At 42.2% G+C, this 17,080-nt stretch overlaps 1 protein-coding gene and 1 long non-coding RNA gene across 4 annotated transcripts in view; one reads left to right on the forward strand and one right to left on the reverse strand.

Annotated features, from left to right (window-relative positions):
- The first annotated feature begins 3,795 nt into the window (after nucleotides 1–3,795).
- LOC119512396 lies at nucleotides 3,796–6,957 on the forward strand. Its single transcript, XR_005212370.1, has 3 exons — nucleotides 3,796–4,809; nucleotides 5,952–6,086; nucleotides 6,648–6,957. It is a non-coding gene; the product is annotated as an uncharacterized LOC119512396 (long non-coding RNA).
- LOC119512393 (DNA-binding protein RFX8-like) overlaps nucleotides 6,376–17,080 on the reverse strand; it is a 28,494-nt gene continuing 17,789 nt past the window's right edge. For all 3 annotated transcript variants that reach the window (XM_037807015.1, XM_037807016.1, XM_037807017.1), the window contains one exon: nucleotides 6,376–6,731. In XM_037807015.1, coding sequence (XP_037662943.1) covers nucleotides 6,522–6,731 — 210 coding nt within the window. In that variant the 3' untranslated portion in view covers nucleotides 6,376–6,521. The remainder of the gene's footprint in view (nucleotides 6,732–17,080) is intronic.

Consider the following 17,080-nt stretch of genomic DNA (forward strand, 5'->3'; position numbering starts at 1 on the left):
TCTGTGTAGCTCTCCATGTCCTACTGATTTTTAGATTTTGACCTGGAGATTCTCTTCTATCTTCTCAGGTTTTTGATGTCTTTGAAATGCTTTACATTTTTTCTAGCACTTTTAGTTTTCTTCTGGAAGATGAGTTAGTTCAAGTAAAGTAGCTTGCCATATTTCTGGCAACCAATCATGATTTTGAATTCCTTTCTCACTTTAGTTTCAAGGCCATTAAATTCAAGGGGGCATTGGAGCTACCTGATACTGCTTGATTCTCCTACCCTTTTAGATGGCTCTGCATCATCTCCTTCCTCCTTAAACACACAACACCTTTACTGTTGTCCCTTCCAACTGATGAAATGGCTTCTTGTCTCCCTGAGAAAACAGAAGCAAACAGGAGAGAACTTCCAAGTCCTCACCATCTCCATAGATCTACCTGTCTGTGCCCCTTATCCTCTCCCTTCCCTCCCCTTACCAAGATTATGATATCTGTAATCCTTTCCAAGGCTACCCCTCCTCTTGTGCACTGGACCCCACACCCTCTCTTCTCTGCCAGGACATTATTTCTACAATTGTGTTCTCTCTTCTGCTAAATTTCACCCTCTGTATTAGAATTATTATACCCAGCCTAAAACATCTCCCATCTTTAAAAAAACTCCCCCTTTGACCTCATGTCAGCCCTCCCCCATTTACCATTTCTGTTCCCTTTACAGCCAAATTGTTCTGACGAGTTCTCTCCACTCCTTGCCTCTACTTCCTTTCATCTATTCTCTCATGAGCTCACTCTAATCAGGCTTTGGTCCCCTCATCTTCAAAGCAACTGCCGGAGTCAAGCTCACCATCTTTGGTGTGTAATGAGAAAGCAACTTCATTTTTGATTCCTATTATCCCTGTAAGTTTTTATTCCTATGGGAGTAATTCTCCTACTCCTGAATAAAAACTTGGATCATTGTATGGCTTTTCTAATTACCTTCAGGTGCCAAGAGGTCCTATGGTCACATTTAGTCACAGAGTCTCAATTCATATTTTAAAGTGTCTGGTCCCACATAATAATCATAACTTCAAACTTCATTTAAAGTTGAAATGTCCCCTTCTTGCAGCTATGCCGCCAGCAGGAACCTTGGAGGGGTTGGTTCTCCTTCACTCCTTTCCACCTGGCATTGCTCGCCGTCCTCCCCATCCTGCTCAGTGCTCACCCATCCAGTGGTAAAAGGGAGGAGATGTAAGTGGAGCAGGAAAGCTCCTTCTTGACAGGTGTTATCTGAAGGTTGGGCAGGCTGACTTTTCCTCTTGGGAGCTGTCATGGGTTCTTGAGACATATACCTTCTCCTCTCCGCCCCACTGCCACCATTATTAGGGTCCTCTTATCTGCATTTCCCTTGAATGTGAGCAATGCACTATCATCTGGCTTGTTAGTTATTCCTCCCACAACTCGGAGGCACCTTCAGCTTTTCTCTGCTGTGGCGTTTTCTCTTCTGCCAGTGCCACCATTGGATGGGACTCAGGCAGCCCCGGCCAGCTCTCTTCCCACGTATGGCCCACATCTGGTCCATGGAAAGCCTTCCCATATCCTTTGCTCCCACAAGATCTGGGATGAGGCCCCTAACTGCTCCCTTGCCTTTGCTCCTGCAGTGGGAGCCGCAGCCTTTTAGATTTCCCAGGTGGGAGGTAGCTGTACCCCCCTAACTTCAGGGTTCCCCTAGCAAGCTCTCTGAGGGTCCTGCCAAAGCCCTTCTGTTCTGACTCAACATTAAGGTGTAAGCAACCCTCGCCCCATCCCCCAGAGTGAGGGGTGGGACTCACTGCACTAACAGCTCTCCAGAGAATCCTCCTTCAAAACCTTCCTTGCCTTTAAAGCCCGCACTTCCAGTGCCTTCTCAACTTAAAAGCTCTTAATGCAGGTGAGGGGTTCAAGAGTCATATAATTATTTCCACCCTGAAGGCCTTGACTTGTGTTCCCACGCCACTGCTAGGTAGTTCCCAAAGCTAAATGAAAGCAAACATCTTGAAAAAGCTTGTACACAAATGATCACGCAGGTTTATTTGTAATTGCCTCAAACTGGACACCACCCAATTGTCCACCAACAGGTGACAGGTTAAACAAACAGCGCTATACCTGCACAATGGAATATGACTCAGCAAATAAAGGGAGTGAACTCTTGATACGACATGCAACAACATGGAAAAATCTCAAAATAATTATGCTGAGTGAAAGAAGCCCAACAAAAAATAGTATATACCTCATGATTCCGTTTCTAGAAAATTCTAGAAAATGCAAACCAATTTATAGTGAGAAAGCAGATCAGTGTTTGACTGGGAATGGGGGCGGGTGGAGAGGGGCAGGAGGACAAGTGGAAACTTTGGGGGGTGATGAACATGTGTGCTATTTTGATTGTGGTGATGTGCAATTTATGGTAGGTCAATTATTCCTCAAACAAGCTGTTATTAAATGACCATTGAAAAGAGAGAGAGAAAAAACGAGATCCTCCTATGCTTTCAGCATTTGGCATGACGATACCTGTTTTTGATAGTCCTTGTTCTCTGTTGGCTGCTCCGTCTCAGTCTGCTTTGCAAGCTCCCCCTTCTCTCCTTGCCCTTTAGGCACCGGCGAGCTCATGCACTTTTTCTTTCTCGCCATATGCACACCCCAGGTCACGTGCCCCAGTCCCATGCCTTTAAATATTGTCTCCATATACTGACCTTTTCCCTGTAGTCCACACCTATTATACAGTCTAATAGCTATCTAAAGTCTGGCATTTCTAAGGCCAAACTCTCATTGTCCCCAAATTTGCTCTGCCCAATCTTCCTGGGATCATAAACTGGCAACTTTGTTTTTCCAGTTGGACAGGCCCAACCGCCTAGAGTTACCCTTGCCTCCTCGTGCTCTCCTATCCTACATTCAACCCAGCAGCACACTCGACAGCTTTTTCTGCAGGACATAACTGGAATCAGCTCACTTCTCACCAGCCTACTGCTTTCACCCTGGTCCCAACCTCCATCTCCTCTCTTGGACTATTGCCATCATCTCCTAACTTAGATCCATCTCCCCGCTGCCACTCTATTTATTGACTCTACAGTGGCAGATCATTTTATTTTTAATTAAAATATTTTTGGATTTAAGAGACACAGAATGGGTGAGTCACAGTCTTTTATTCATGACACGCTCTCCACGCATGGCCTTCTTTCATCTGTTTTTGGTAAGAATGATCGTTTAGAAATGTCACTCGGATCAAGTCACTTTCATGCTCAAAACCTTCAATAATTTCTCATTTAGAGTAAAATCCTGCATCGGGACCAGCGTCACGGGTGTTTGACCTGCGCAGACGCAGAGGCCACATGCTCAGAGGCCGGCTTTTAAGCTCTGCCGTCACTGTCATGAAATTCTTAGTGCGTTTTGAACAAGGGGCTCTGCATTTTCATTTTGCACAGGGCCCTGCAACTTACGTAACCGGCCCTGCCATGTATACTTCTGTTTTCTTCAGGTCTGTTATCATCTGGCGGCCAGCAACTTCTCTCCCTTGTCTCCAAGCTCCTACCTCTCCCCTTCCTGCTCTCCTCTCCACTCTTGCTAGAACACCTTGATGCTTGAAAACACCAAGCACGCAGGCCAGGGGCTTTGGCACTGGCTCCTGCTGATTAGAATGTTCTCTGTAGACCCCAAGACTCACCTTCTTCAGGTCGCGTTTCAGATTGCACCTTGAGAGAGGCCTTCCTTGAAAGCCGTCTAGGAACTGGCATCCCAACCCCATCACTCTCCACCCTCTGTATTGTGCTTTATTTTCGCTATTGCACTTACCACCACCTACCACATTGTACCATATTTTTATTTGTTGATTAGTTCAGTGTCTGTCTTCCCCTACTAGCACTATAAGCTTCATAAGAGCAGAGCTTTCCTCTTTTGTACCATAATGATTTCCAGTCCCTGGTAAAAGAATAAATAAATGACAAATGCTTCATTTTTGGAGACATTGCTTTAACTTGTAGATCTGTTTTTGGCAATCTGCCTTCTGCCAGAATGTTAGCAGGCTCCCAACTTACCATCGTCATGAGTGAAAATTTATGTTCCAAAATATATGTGGGTGTAGCTATTATTGCCATGAAGAAAAATTTGAATTTCCTCTCTTTCTGTAAGCACCATATTGACAACTAGTGATATGCTCTGTGGAAATTTCTGTCTGTACAGGATCTCGTTATTAGTGCTATTTCAAATTACTGTTTGAGAAAACATGATGACCTCTATGCATAAATGAAGATCAAATGTTTATGCTCCCCGTTGGGTGGGGTTGTACAGAGGGCTGACCGTTTCCCAGTTGAAGCCGCCGCGGGGGTGAATGTGGAGCCTACAGATGGGCAGACTGGGTGCCTGACCTTGAGCAGGTCACCTCCACTCCAAGACTGTCTCCCTAACAGAACGAGTGGGATAATAATTTAGACATCATCTAAATAAGGTATGTGGTAGATGGCTTGGATGAATGACCCTAGTTGTCTCATGCCTCTCGGGCTGTGCCCTGGAGGCTGCCCTGTCTCACCGCCTATGAGCTTGGCAGCCCGACTTGCATTGGTCAACGAGAAAGGGACACCCCGATGCTCTCGATGGAAGCAGAGGCTTGGAAAAGTGTGTTTCCACTTGCTGTCTCTTGGACACCACCTCTGCCATGAGAACACGCAGTGGCTAGCCTGCCGGACGGAGGTGATGGCCACCTGGGGAATCGCCGAGGCTGCCCCGACCAGCCAGTGCCCGGCAAGCCTGTCGGGGTGCACAGCAGCTGAGATTAGCTGAGTCCAGCCCAGATCAGCAGAACCAACCAAGCGTCCTATGGGCAGGTGAGGAATCAATGAACAGTGGTTGTTTAAGTCACTAAGGGTTAGAGTAATTCGTTACGATATGAGGGCTAACTGAAACCGGGTGCAAGCAGAAAGCAATCTTTGTAACCTATTCTGTGGTCGTTTCTGGTTCTTGAATGAAATCCAAGTTGGGAGGTGGGTAGAGGGATTTCATGTTCACTTTCAAATAATAGAAGCCCACCAGTTACATTCAATCAGAAGAATCAGCTCAGCTCAGTAATTAAAATGCCCGGTTCAGTGTCATAATTAAAATGTCAAATTTTACTAAAGATAAAGCATCTCCTCTGTCCTGGCTTCTTGATGTGCTTGGATTCTCTCTCTCCCAGCAGGTGCAGCTCTGATCTCACACCAGGGCTTGTTGGCCCTGGTGGCTTTTCAAACCTGGCTTGTCGTCTTGGAATGTTGTGCATGCTTCTTAGCTACTGTGTCACAAGCTTGTCACATTTCACAAGAACACACTGGCCACCACCCAGACCACTGGCTCGATGGCTGCGAGGGTCCCCTTAGCCCCTTCAGATCCTCCCCATTACCACCCTTTCTCACCCCCTATCCTAACTTCTAATACCGTAGGTCGATCGCTTTCTTTGGCAAAGCCCAGTCAGCTGTTTCAAGGACCGAGTGCCCAGAATGACCTCTGCTAACTCTCAGCTAATCAGTTTACTCAAAAAATATGCAGTTTCTAAATCCTGTGTTGTCTTTGTTCCTTGACTCAGTTTACCAACTGTCTACTGAGCTGTGAGCAAATTACATGCAAAATCACTGAAAAGGGAGCAAAATAATGAGATATCTGAATTATTCTTTGACAAATATTAACTACACCCAGAAAGCTTAAGAAATTGGATAATATATTAAAAGAGCTTGACTCTAAAATGTGTTAACTTTGGTTTTAACCACAAAGATCAATAATTTTTATCAATCTAGTGACATATTCTTATGTTTCTTTAAAATTTCCAACCATCTAGGAAATTTTGTTCATTTCAATAAAATGTTCTCTATTCTTTCCACGTATACCAGAAATCACGTTAAGCATGAATTTTAAAATTTCTTTTAAATATTGTAGTAAGTTACAGAAAGATCTGGTTTAACAATGATTTGTTCTTAGTTTCAAAACGTCATTTTAGGATTTTGCTACAAAGAGAGAAATAAAAAGTGATCCAAAGCAGGACAGCATCATCTGTTGCGGATATTGTTGCTTTCAAAATCCCATGTCACCATAAGAAAGCTGAAACTGCGAACTGGAGACGTTTAATGGCCCAGTGAGTGAGTGTGACAGTCATATCTAATTGAGCTCTTTCTCTTCCTCCCTGCCTGAGGTGCTCTTTCTACAACCCTATTTTGATTATGGCCTTACTAAGGGGAAGAAAAATGTTACCAGTAGCATTTTACTGCTTGTACCAGTTGGTATTCTTCAGATCTTATCTTTTTCTGGAGACTTCTCTATGTCTTTACTCCCAAAAAGATTTCTAAAATTTCCTTCCTAAGTCCCAAATTAGAAATACTTGGAAAGCCAAAAGAAAAGAGATGGAGGCAAACATTATTCTCCAAATCAATTTATACATTTGCTCAAAGCCAACTCTTTGAAAATACATAGAAACATAAAATAGGTCATGCTACATCTATTATGTACATAAAATCTTCTCCCATATCAATACAAAAGCTTTTGCATGTAATATATTTTTAAGAATAAAAATCTATTTCTTTTCTTTTTCCCTATTCAAATAATCTAACACATTAGCATCGTTTTCCCTGAAATAAATACTTTCAGGGCTTTGGGGAACATATGATGCGTGAATCACAAATTTTTGTCCATCTTTTAGGGTAATGAGGGCTTCCTGCCCCACGGGAAGGCTGAGTTGAACGGTGCTTTCAGTGGCTGCATCTTCCAACGCTACCTGGATGAGCTACGAGGAGAAAGTGTCCAAAAGGAAGAGATAAAAAGAAAAAGTTACATTATCTCTGGCTGTAGGAACCACCATTCGAATTATTCCACCAAGCCCTCGCCCCCGACCCAGGAGCCAAGCCAGAAGCTATACATTTATTTCTACTCCAGGAGATCCTAATTTCTAAAGGGAACACTGAAGGTCTGCTAAGGACTTTGTGTGTGTGTGGGGGGGGGGGCTCACAATCCAGGGGTGAGTGGAAGAAAGAGCAGAGCACAGAGGAACGGGAAGTGGGGGCAGCAGTTGTTTGCGAGAAACACCCTCGAGTTACTGTGTAAGCTCACCAGAAACCTTTTTTTAAAGACATGGGAGAAAGCAGATCAGTTATGAAAGTCAAAAAGGAGCTTGTGGAATCTAACGCGGGTCTCCATGTGGCCCTAGCGCCCATCATTTCGGCTGTCTTCCGGGTGGACACGGAGCCCTGCCGTTCCCACCAGCCCCTGGAGCAGACAGCTCAAGTTCCCACAGACTCCCGCCACCAACCGTCAACTATACCATTAGCTGAGGGAATAAAAAACAAAAGAAAACTGTGAAAATGGTCATCTGATTATGACACTGCATTGGGTGATAACAGATTTGAGATGTTAGCTTAAGTGCTAGTTTTCTAGACAATCATTTAACCTGAAGAACAAGTCTTCCTGTCGGAGAAACAGGGATACTATGGCATCCCTCCCTAGCTCCAAGGGTGCTCTGAAGATTGGCAGATCTTCGGACATGATTACTTCAAAACCGATAGAAATGCATTTCCTTGGTCTGATTTCATCAGGAACTGCTCCCCAGCCCCCATAAACTAATACATTATGATAAATCTGTGTGCAAGATAATCCCAAATGCAAATCTAATGTAAGTGCATTTCTCACTCTTTTCTCTCAATTTAACAAGAAGCATCACTACCCAATACAAAGATGTTTTTCTGATCACTCAGAAATTCATCTTCACGTTGGCCGGATAGCAGAAGAGCCACTTGTTCTAAATGTTTTTGTTATGCTTTGTCCCTTGAGTACATGGCCTAAACTGTGTGGTATGTTTTTAAAAAGCATATTCTTTATTTAATATCAGTATAATTTGCACTTCATTCTTCAGCACGCCTTGGCATCTTACTATTCTGAGCATGGCTAGAATGGTGAAGGGTGACAGATGGATATGGCAATTGGGACGCTGACTTGAGCTGTTACTGGAGGTGCAGAGAAGTGCTAAATTGTGCAAATAATGAGGCTGCCACACAGATGTGCAGCCGAATGGGGCGTTAACTTGTGGCAGCAGAATGCAGATGGGACACACAGGGTGGGCTCCTTTGTTGATGAGGAGTGCAAATGCTGAATAATGAATGCAATGAAAATTAGATGAGCATAACTTTGGGGGGTTAGATTGTTTTAAGTCATTAGAGCTAATTCAGCAGGAATGGAACAGAAGAAGGTTTAATGACTCTCTAATGTATATTACCTTGGATTAGATGACATTTCATCTGCTTGTATTGCTTTATCAAGTAATTCAAAGAAGTATTTAATATGTTCTTTATCATTTCCACCAATTAAAATATGAGTCAAACCCCACAGCAGTGAACTTCAAAGAAGCAGAAGGGGATTGGGTAGGGCATGTTATGGGAAGGGGCTCAATTAGATGGTTTTGCTGGAATAAGAGTAACAATAGCTAGTGGTTATTGGGTGCTTACTATGTTCTAAGAAACATTTACAATGACTAACTTATTTAAACATCATAACCGGCCTATGCAATTAGATATCATTATCTCCATTTTGTAGGAACAGATAAATTAAGCCACTTGTCCAAGATTCTCAGTAGAAGAGGCAGAATTTGAACCCAGAAGTTACATGCCAGAAGGGTATACCTAACTCCTATGCTTATATAGTTAATAATGAGTGTTACCTCATTACCCAGAAACAGAGATGTGGTCTGAAAACACTTTGCCATGTTTTACTGGGACATACATAACATACGCAACTCGTGGGCTCTTCATCAGCCTTTCTTCCAATTACAAGATGAAATGACGGCCACTGGTCCCTGCAAGTGGATTGTGTGTAACGAAAATATCTGTGCCAAACCAGCATAACTGAAAGGTTGGGTTGAAATAAAATTTTCCCAAACTGAAGAATGTTTTAAACATCCAAGTGGGCTCTTACTTAAAATCAGTTTCTGTAAAGCTAGAGACCATCCCCTACTCTATCTTTTATATATATTATCTTTCTGAAGACCATGTCTTCAAGTAGATATGTGACAAATGGGTCCAGATTTTGGATGTCTGTGTCTGTTTGGCCAGTGAAGCCTCACGTATGGGGGAGTCAGGACTGAATAAAGGAGCAGCACGTGGAGCGTGAGCACCAGGGCACAGAAAATTGGGTTTAAATCTCTGAGAAAATCTGTCCAGGCCCTGAAGTATTTCCAGCTTCCAAGAGAGCGCCTCCTTTCTCCTAGCCTTAGGCAAATGGCCTTTGAAAGAGGGGTGCCTATTAATTGCATTGTGGGTCTGACTATTTGAGCTTTCCAAAATGACTTTCTGTATTCGGTTAAATCATTAGACTTTAAGATATTTTAACGTACTCCTAATTCACCCCTTTTGGAATGAAATCACAGAATGTCATTTGGGGAAAGGATGCTGGGAAAGGACAGTTGGAAGGAGATCTGTAGAGGTTTGCATCTGGGCTCTGCTGATTATTGGCTAGTTCACTGGGGGGCATGGAAGCACGCCCCCCACAAGTCACGTCAGGTCCCAACCCCTGGTCCTGTGGGTGGGAGCCCATTAGTAAATGGGGCCTTTGAAGATGTTGTCAGCTAAAGTTTTGCCCAAAACTGAATGAAGGTGGCCTTCAGCCAGTACAGCTTATATCCTTAGATGCCAAGGAAACTGGACATGAATAAAAGAAGCCCCGGGAGGGGCGGGGCAAGATGGCAGACTGGTGAGCTGTATGTTTTAGTTACTCCTCCAGGAAAGTAGGTAAAAAGCCAGGAACTGCGTGGACTGGACACCACAGAGCAATCTGACTTTGGGCATACTTCATACAACACTCATGAAAACGTGGAACTGCTGAGATCAGCGAAATCTGTAAGTTTTTGCAGCCAGGGGACCCGCGCCCCTCCCTGCCAGGCTCAGTCCCGTGGGAGGAGGGGCTGTCAGCTCCGGGAAGGAGAAGGGAGAAGTGCAGTGGCTGCTCTTATCGGAAACTCATTCTACTGATTCAAACTCCAACCATAGATAGACTGAGACCAGACACCAGAGACTCTGAGAGCAGCCAGCCCAGCAGAGAGGAGACAGGCATAGAAAAAAAACAACACGAAAAACTCCAAAATAAAAGCGGAAGATTTTTGGAGTTCTGGTGAACATAGAAGGGGGAAGGGCAGAGCTCAAGCCCGAGCTCAGGCCCTGAGGCGCATATGCAAATCCCGAAGAAAAGCTGATCTCTCTGCCCTGTGGACCTTTCCTTAATGACCCTGGTTGCTTCGTCTATTAGCATTTCAATAACCCATTAGATCTCTGAGGAGGGCCGTTTTTTTTTTTTTTTTTTTTTTTTTTTAAATCCTTTTTTCTTTTCTAAAACAATTACTCTAAGAAGCCCAATACAGAAAGCTTCAAAGAATTGCAATTTGGGCACGTCAAGTCAAGAGCAGAACTAAGAGAGCTCTGAGACAAAAGGCAATAATCCAGTGGCTGAGAAAATTCAAAAAACAACACAACTTCCCAAGAAAAGGGGGGTGTCCGCTCACAGCCACCATCCTGGTGGACAGGAAACACTCCTGCCCATCGCCAGCCCCATAGCCCAGAGCTGCCCCAGACAACCCAGTGTGACGGAAGTGCTTCAAATAACAGGCACACACCACAAAACTGGGCGTGGACATTAGCCTTCTCTGCAACCTCAGCTGAATGTCCCAGAACTGGGAAGGTGGAGCAGTGTGAATTAACAAAGCCCCATTCAGCCATCATTTGAGCAGACTGGGAGCCTCCCTACACAGCCCAGCAGCCCAGAACTGCCCTGGGGGGACGGCACTCACCTGTGACATAGCACAGTCATCCCTCAACAGAGGACCCGGGGTGCACAGCCTGGAAGAGGGGCCCACTTGCAAGTCTCAGGAGCCATACGCCAATACCAAAGACTTGTGGGTCAGTGGCAGAGACAAACTGTGGCAGGACTGAACTGAAGGATTAGACTATTGCAGCACCTTTAAAACTCTAGGATCATCAGGGAGATTTGATTGTTAGGGCCACCCCCCCTCCCCGACTGCCCAGAAACACGCCCCACATACAGGGCAGGCAACACCAACTACACACGCAAGCTTGGTACACCAATTGGGCCCCACAAGACTCACTCCCCCACTCACCAAAAAGGCTAAGCAGGGGAGAACTGGCTTGTGGAGAACAGGTGGCTCGTGGACGCCACCTGCTGGTTAGTTAGAGAAAGTGTACTCCACGAAGCTGTAGATCTGATAAATTAGAGATAAGGACTTCAGTAGGTCTACAAACCCTAAAAGAACCCTATCAAGTTCAGCAAATGCCACGAGGCCAAAAACAACAGAAAATTATAAAGCATATGAAAAAACCAGACGATATGGATAACCCAAGCCCAAGCACCCAAATCAAAAGACCAGAAGACACACAGCATCTAGAGCAGCTACTCAAAGAACTAAAGATGAACAATGAGACCATAGTACGGGATATGAAGGAAATCAAGAAGACCCTAGAAGAGCATAAAGAAGACATTGCAAGACTAAATAAAAAAATGGATGATCTTATGGAAATTAAAGAAACTGTTGACCAAATTAAAAAGATTCTGGACACTCATAGTACAAGACTAGAGGAAGTTGAACAACGAATCAGTGACCTGGAAGATGACAGAATGGAAAATGAAAGCATAAAAGAAAGAATGGGGAAAAAAAATTGAAAAAATCGAAACGGACCTCAGGGATATGATAGATAATATGAAACGTCCAAATATAAGACTCATTGGTGTCCCAGAAGGGGAAGAAAAGGGTAAAGGTCTAGGAAGAGTATTCAAAGAAATTGTTGGGGAAAACTTCCCAAATCTTCTAAACAACATAAATACACAAATCATAAATGCTCAGCGAACTCCAAATAGAATAAATCCAAAAAAACCCACTCCGAGACATATACTGATCACACTGTCAAACATAGAAGAGAAGGAGCAAGTTCTGAAAGCAGCAAGAGAAAAGCAATTCACCACATACAAAGGAAACAGCATAAGACTAAGTAGTGACTACTCAGCAGCCACCATGGAGGCAAGAAGGCAGTGGCACAATATATTTAAAATTCTGAGTGAGAGGAATTTCCAGCCAAGAATACTCTATCCAGCAAAGCTCTCCTTCAAATTTGAGGGAGAGCTTAAATTTTTCACAGACAAAGAAATGCTGAGAGAATTTGCTAACAAGAGACCTGCCCTACTGGAGATACTAAAGGGAGCCCTACAGACAGAGAAACAAAGACAGGACAGAGAGACTTGGAGAAAGGTTCAGTACTAAAGAGATTCGGTATGGGTACAATAAAGGATATTAATAGAGAGAGGGAAAAATATGGCAAACATAAACCAAAGGATAAGATGGCCGATTCAAGAAATGCCTTCACGGTTTTAACGTTGAATGTAAATGGATTAAACTCCCCAATTAAAAGATATAGATTCGCAGAATGGATCAAAAAAAATGAACCATCAATATGTTGCATACAAGAGACTCATCTTAGACACAGGGACACAAAGAAACTGAAAGTGAAAGGATGGAAAAAAATATTTCATGCAAGCTACAGCCAAAAGAAAGCAGGTGTAGCAATATTAATCTCAGATAAAATAGACTTCAAATGCAGGGATGTTTTGAGAGACAAAGAAGGCCACTACATACTAATAAAAGGGGCAATTCAGCAAGAAGAAATAACAATCGTAATGTCTATGCACCCAATCAAGGTGCCACAAAATACATGAGAGAAACACTGGCAAAACTAAAGGAAGCAATTGATGTTTCCACAATAATTGTGGGAGACTTCAACACATCACTCTCTCCTATAGATAGATCAATCAAGACAGAAGACCAATAAGGAAATTGAAAACCTAAACAATCTGATAAATGAATTAGATTTAACAGACATCTACAGGACATTACATCCCAAATCACCAGGATACACATACTTTTCTAGTGCTCACGGAACTTTCTCCAGAATAGATCATATGCTGGGACATAAAACAAGCCTCAATAAATTTAAAAAGATTGAAATTATTCAAAGCACATTCTCTGACCACAATGGAATACAATTAGAAGTCAATAACCATCAGAGACTTAGAAAATTCACAAATACCTGGAGGTTAAACAACATACTCCTAAACAATCAGTGGGTTAAAGAAGAAATAGCAAGAGAAATTGCTAAATATATAGAGACGAATGAAAATGAGAACACAACATACCAAAACCTATGGGATGCAGCAAAAGCAGTGCTAAGGGGGAAATTTATAGCACTAAACGCATATATTAAAAAGGAAGAAAGAGCCAAAATCAAAGAACTAATGGATCAACTGAAGAAGCTAGAAAATGAACAGCAAACCAATCCCAAACCAAGTAGAAGAAAAGAAATAACAAGGATTAAAGCAGAAATAAATGACATAGAGAACAAAAAAAACAATAGAGAGGATAAATATCACCAAAAGTTGGTTCTTTGAGAAGATCAACAAGATTGACAAGCCCCTAGCTAGACTGACAAAAACAAAAAGAGAGAAGACCCATATAAACAAAATAATGAATGAAAAAGGTGACATAACTGCAGATCCTGAAGAAATTAAAAAAATTATAAGAGGATATTATGAACAACTGTATGGCAACAAACTGGATAACGTAGAAGAAATGGACAATTTCCTGGAAACATATGAACAACCTAGACTGACCAGAGAAGAAATAGAAGACCTCAACCAACCCATCACAAGCAAAGAGATCCAATCAGTCATCAAAAATCTTCCCACAAATAAATGCCCAGGGCCAGATGGCTTCACAGGGGAATTCTACCAAACTTTCCAGAAAGAACTGACACCAATCTTACTCAAACTCTTTCAAAACATTGAAAAAAATGGAACACTACCTAACTCATTTTATGAAGCTAACATCAATCTAATACCAAAACCAGGCAAAGATGCTACAAAAAAGGAAAACTACCGGCCAATCTCCCTAATGAATATAGATGCAAAAATCCTCAACAAAATACTTGCAAATCGAATCCAAAGACACATTAAAAAAATCATACACCATGACCAAGTGGGGTTCATTCCAGGCATGCAAGGATGGTTCAACATAAGAAAAACAATCAATGTATTACAACACATTAACAAGTCAAAAGGGAAAAATCAATTGATCATCGCAATAGATGTGAAAAAGCATTTGACAAAATCCAACATCCCTTTTTGATAAAAACACTTCAAAAGGTAGGAATTGAAGGAAACTTCCTCAACATGATAAAGAGCATATATGAAAAACCCACAGCCAGCATAGTACTCAATGGTGAGAGACTGAAAGCCTTCCCTCTAAGATCAGGAACAAGACAAGGATGCCCGCTGTCACCACTGTTATTCAACATTGTGCTGGAAGTGCTAGCCAGGGCAATCCGGCAAGACAAAGAAATAAAAGGCATCCAAATTGGAAAAGAAGAAGTAAAACTGTCAATGTTTGCAGATGATATGATCTTATATCTAGAAAACCCTGAGAAATCAACGATACACCTACTAGAGCTAATAAACAAATTTAGCAAAGTAGCGGGATACAAGATTAATGCACATAAGTCAGTAATGTTTCTATATGCTAGAAATGAACAAACAGAAGTGACACTCAAGAAAAAGATACCATTTTCAATAGCAACTAAAAAAATCAAGTACCTAGGAATAAACTTAACCAAAGATGTAAAAGACCTATACAAAGAAAACTACATAACTCTACTAAAAGAAATAGAAGGGGACCTTAAAAGATGGAAAAATATTGCATGTTCATGGATAGGAAGGCTAATTGTCATTAAGATGTCAATTCTACCCAAACTCATCTACAGATTCAATGCAATCCCAATCAAAATCCCAACAACCTACTTTGCAGACATGGAAAAGCTAGTTATCAAATTTATTTGGAAACGGAAGATGCCTCGAATTGCTAAAGACACGCTAAAAAAGAAAAACGAAGTGGGAGGACTTACACTCCCTGACTTTGAAGCTTATTATAAAGCCACAGTTGCCAAAACAGCATGGTACTGGCACAAAGATAGACATATAGATCAATGGAATCGAATTGAGAATTCAGAGATAGACCCTCAGATCTATGGCCGACTGATCTTTGATAAGGCCCCCAAAGCCACCGAACTGAGCCATAATGGTCTTTTCAACAAATGGGGCTGGGAGAGTTGGATATCCATATCCAAAAGAATGAAAGAGGACCCCTACCTCACCCCCTACACAAAAATTAACTCAAAATGGACCAAAGATCTCAATATAAAAGAAAGTACCATAAAACTCCTAGAAGATAATGTAGGAAAACATCTTCAAGACCTTGTATTAGGCGGCCACTTCCTAGACTTTACACCCAAAGCACAAGCAACAAAAGAGAAAATAGATAAATGGGAACTCCTCAAGCTTAGAAGTTTCCGCACCTCAAAGGAATTTCTCAAAAAGGTAAAGAGGCAGCCAACTCAATGGGAAAAAATGTTTGGAAACCATGTATCTGACAAAAGACTGATATCTTGCATATATAAAGAAATCCTACAACTCAATGACAATAGTACAGTCGGCCCAATTATAAAATGGGCAAAAGATATGAAAAGACAGTTCTCTGAAGAGGAAATACAAATGGCCAAGAAACACATGAAAAAATGTTCAGCTTCACTAGCTATTAGAGAGATGCAAATTAAGACCACAATGAGATACCATCTAACACCGGTTAGAATGCCTGCCATTAAACAAACAGGAAACTACAAATGCTGGAGGGGATGTGGAGAAATTGGAACTGTTACTCATTGTTGGTGGGACTGTATAATGGTTCAGCCACTCTGGAAGTCAGTCTGGCAGTTCCTTAGAAAACTAGATATAGAGTTACCATTCGATCCAGCGATTGCACTTCTCGGTATATACCCAGAAGGTCGGAAAGCAGTGACACGAACAGATATCTGCACACCAATGTTCATAGCAGCATTATTCACAATTGCCAAGAGATGGAAACAACCCAATGTCCTTCAACAGATGAGTGGATAAATAAAATGTGGTATATACACACGATGAAATACTACGCGGCAGTAAGAAGGAACGATCTCGTGAAACATATGACAACATGGATGAACCTTGAAGACATAATGCTGAGCGAAATAAGCCAGGCACAAAAAGAGAAATATTATATGCTACCACTAATGTGAACTTTGAAAAATGTAAAACAAATGGTTTATAATGTAGAATGTAGGGGAACTAGCAGTAGAGAGCAATTAAGGAAGGGGGAACAATAATCCAAGAAGAACAGATAAGCTATTTAACGTTCTGGGGATGCCCAGAAATGACTATGGTCTGTTAATTTCTGATGGATGTAGTAGGAACAAGTTCACTGAAATGTTGCTATATTATGTAACTTTCTTGGGGTAAAGTAGGAACATGTTGGAAGTTAAGCAGTTATCTTAGGTTAGTTGTCTTTTTCTTACTCCCTTGTTATGGTCTCTTTGAAATGTTCTTTTATTGTATGTTTGTTTTCTTTTTAACTTTTTTTTTCATACAGTTGATTTAAAAAAGAAGGGAAAGTTAAAAAAAAAAAAAAAAAAAAAAAGAAAAAAGACAAACAAGGAAAAAAAAAAAAAAGATGTAGTGCCCCCTTGAGGAGCCTGTGGAGAATGCAGGGGTATTCGCCTACCCCACCTCCATGGTTGCTAACAAGACCACAGACATAGGGGACTGGTGGTTTGATGGGTTGAGCCCTCTACCATAAGTTTTACCCTTGGGAAGACGGTTGCTGCAAAGGAGAGGCTAGGCCTCCCTATATTTGTGCCTAAGAGTCTCCTCCCGAATGCCTCTTTGTTGCTCAGATGTGGCCCTCTCTCTCTGGCTGGGCCAACTTGAAGGGTGAAATCACTGCCCTCCCCCCTACGTGGGACCAGACACCCAGGGGAGTGAATCTCCCTGGCAGCGTGGAATGTGACTCCCGGAGAGGAATGTAGACCCGGCATCGTGGGATGGAGAACATCTTCTTGACCAAAAGGGGGATGTGAAAGGAAATGAAATAAGCTTCAGTGGCAGAGAGATTCCAAAACGAGCCGAGAGATCACTCTGGTGGGCACTCTTACGCACACTTTAGACAACCCT

This window comes from Choloepus didactylus, chromosome 17 (assembly GCF_015220235.1).
Source record: "Choloepus didactylus isolate mChoDid1 chromosome 17, mChoDid1.pri, whole genome shotgun sequence".
Taxonomy (NCBI): Eukaryota; Metazoa; Chordata; class Mammalia; order Pilosa; family Megalonychidae; genus Choloepus; species Choloepus didactylus.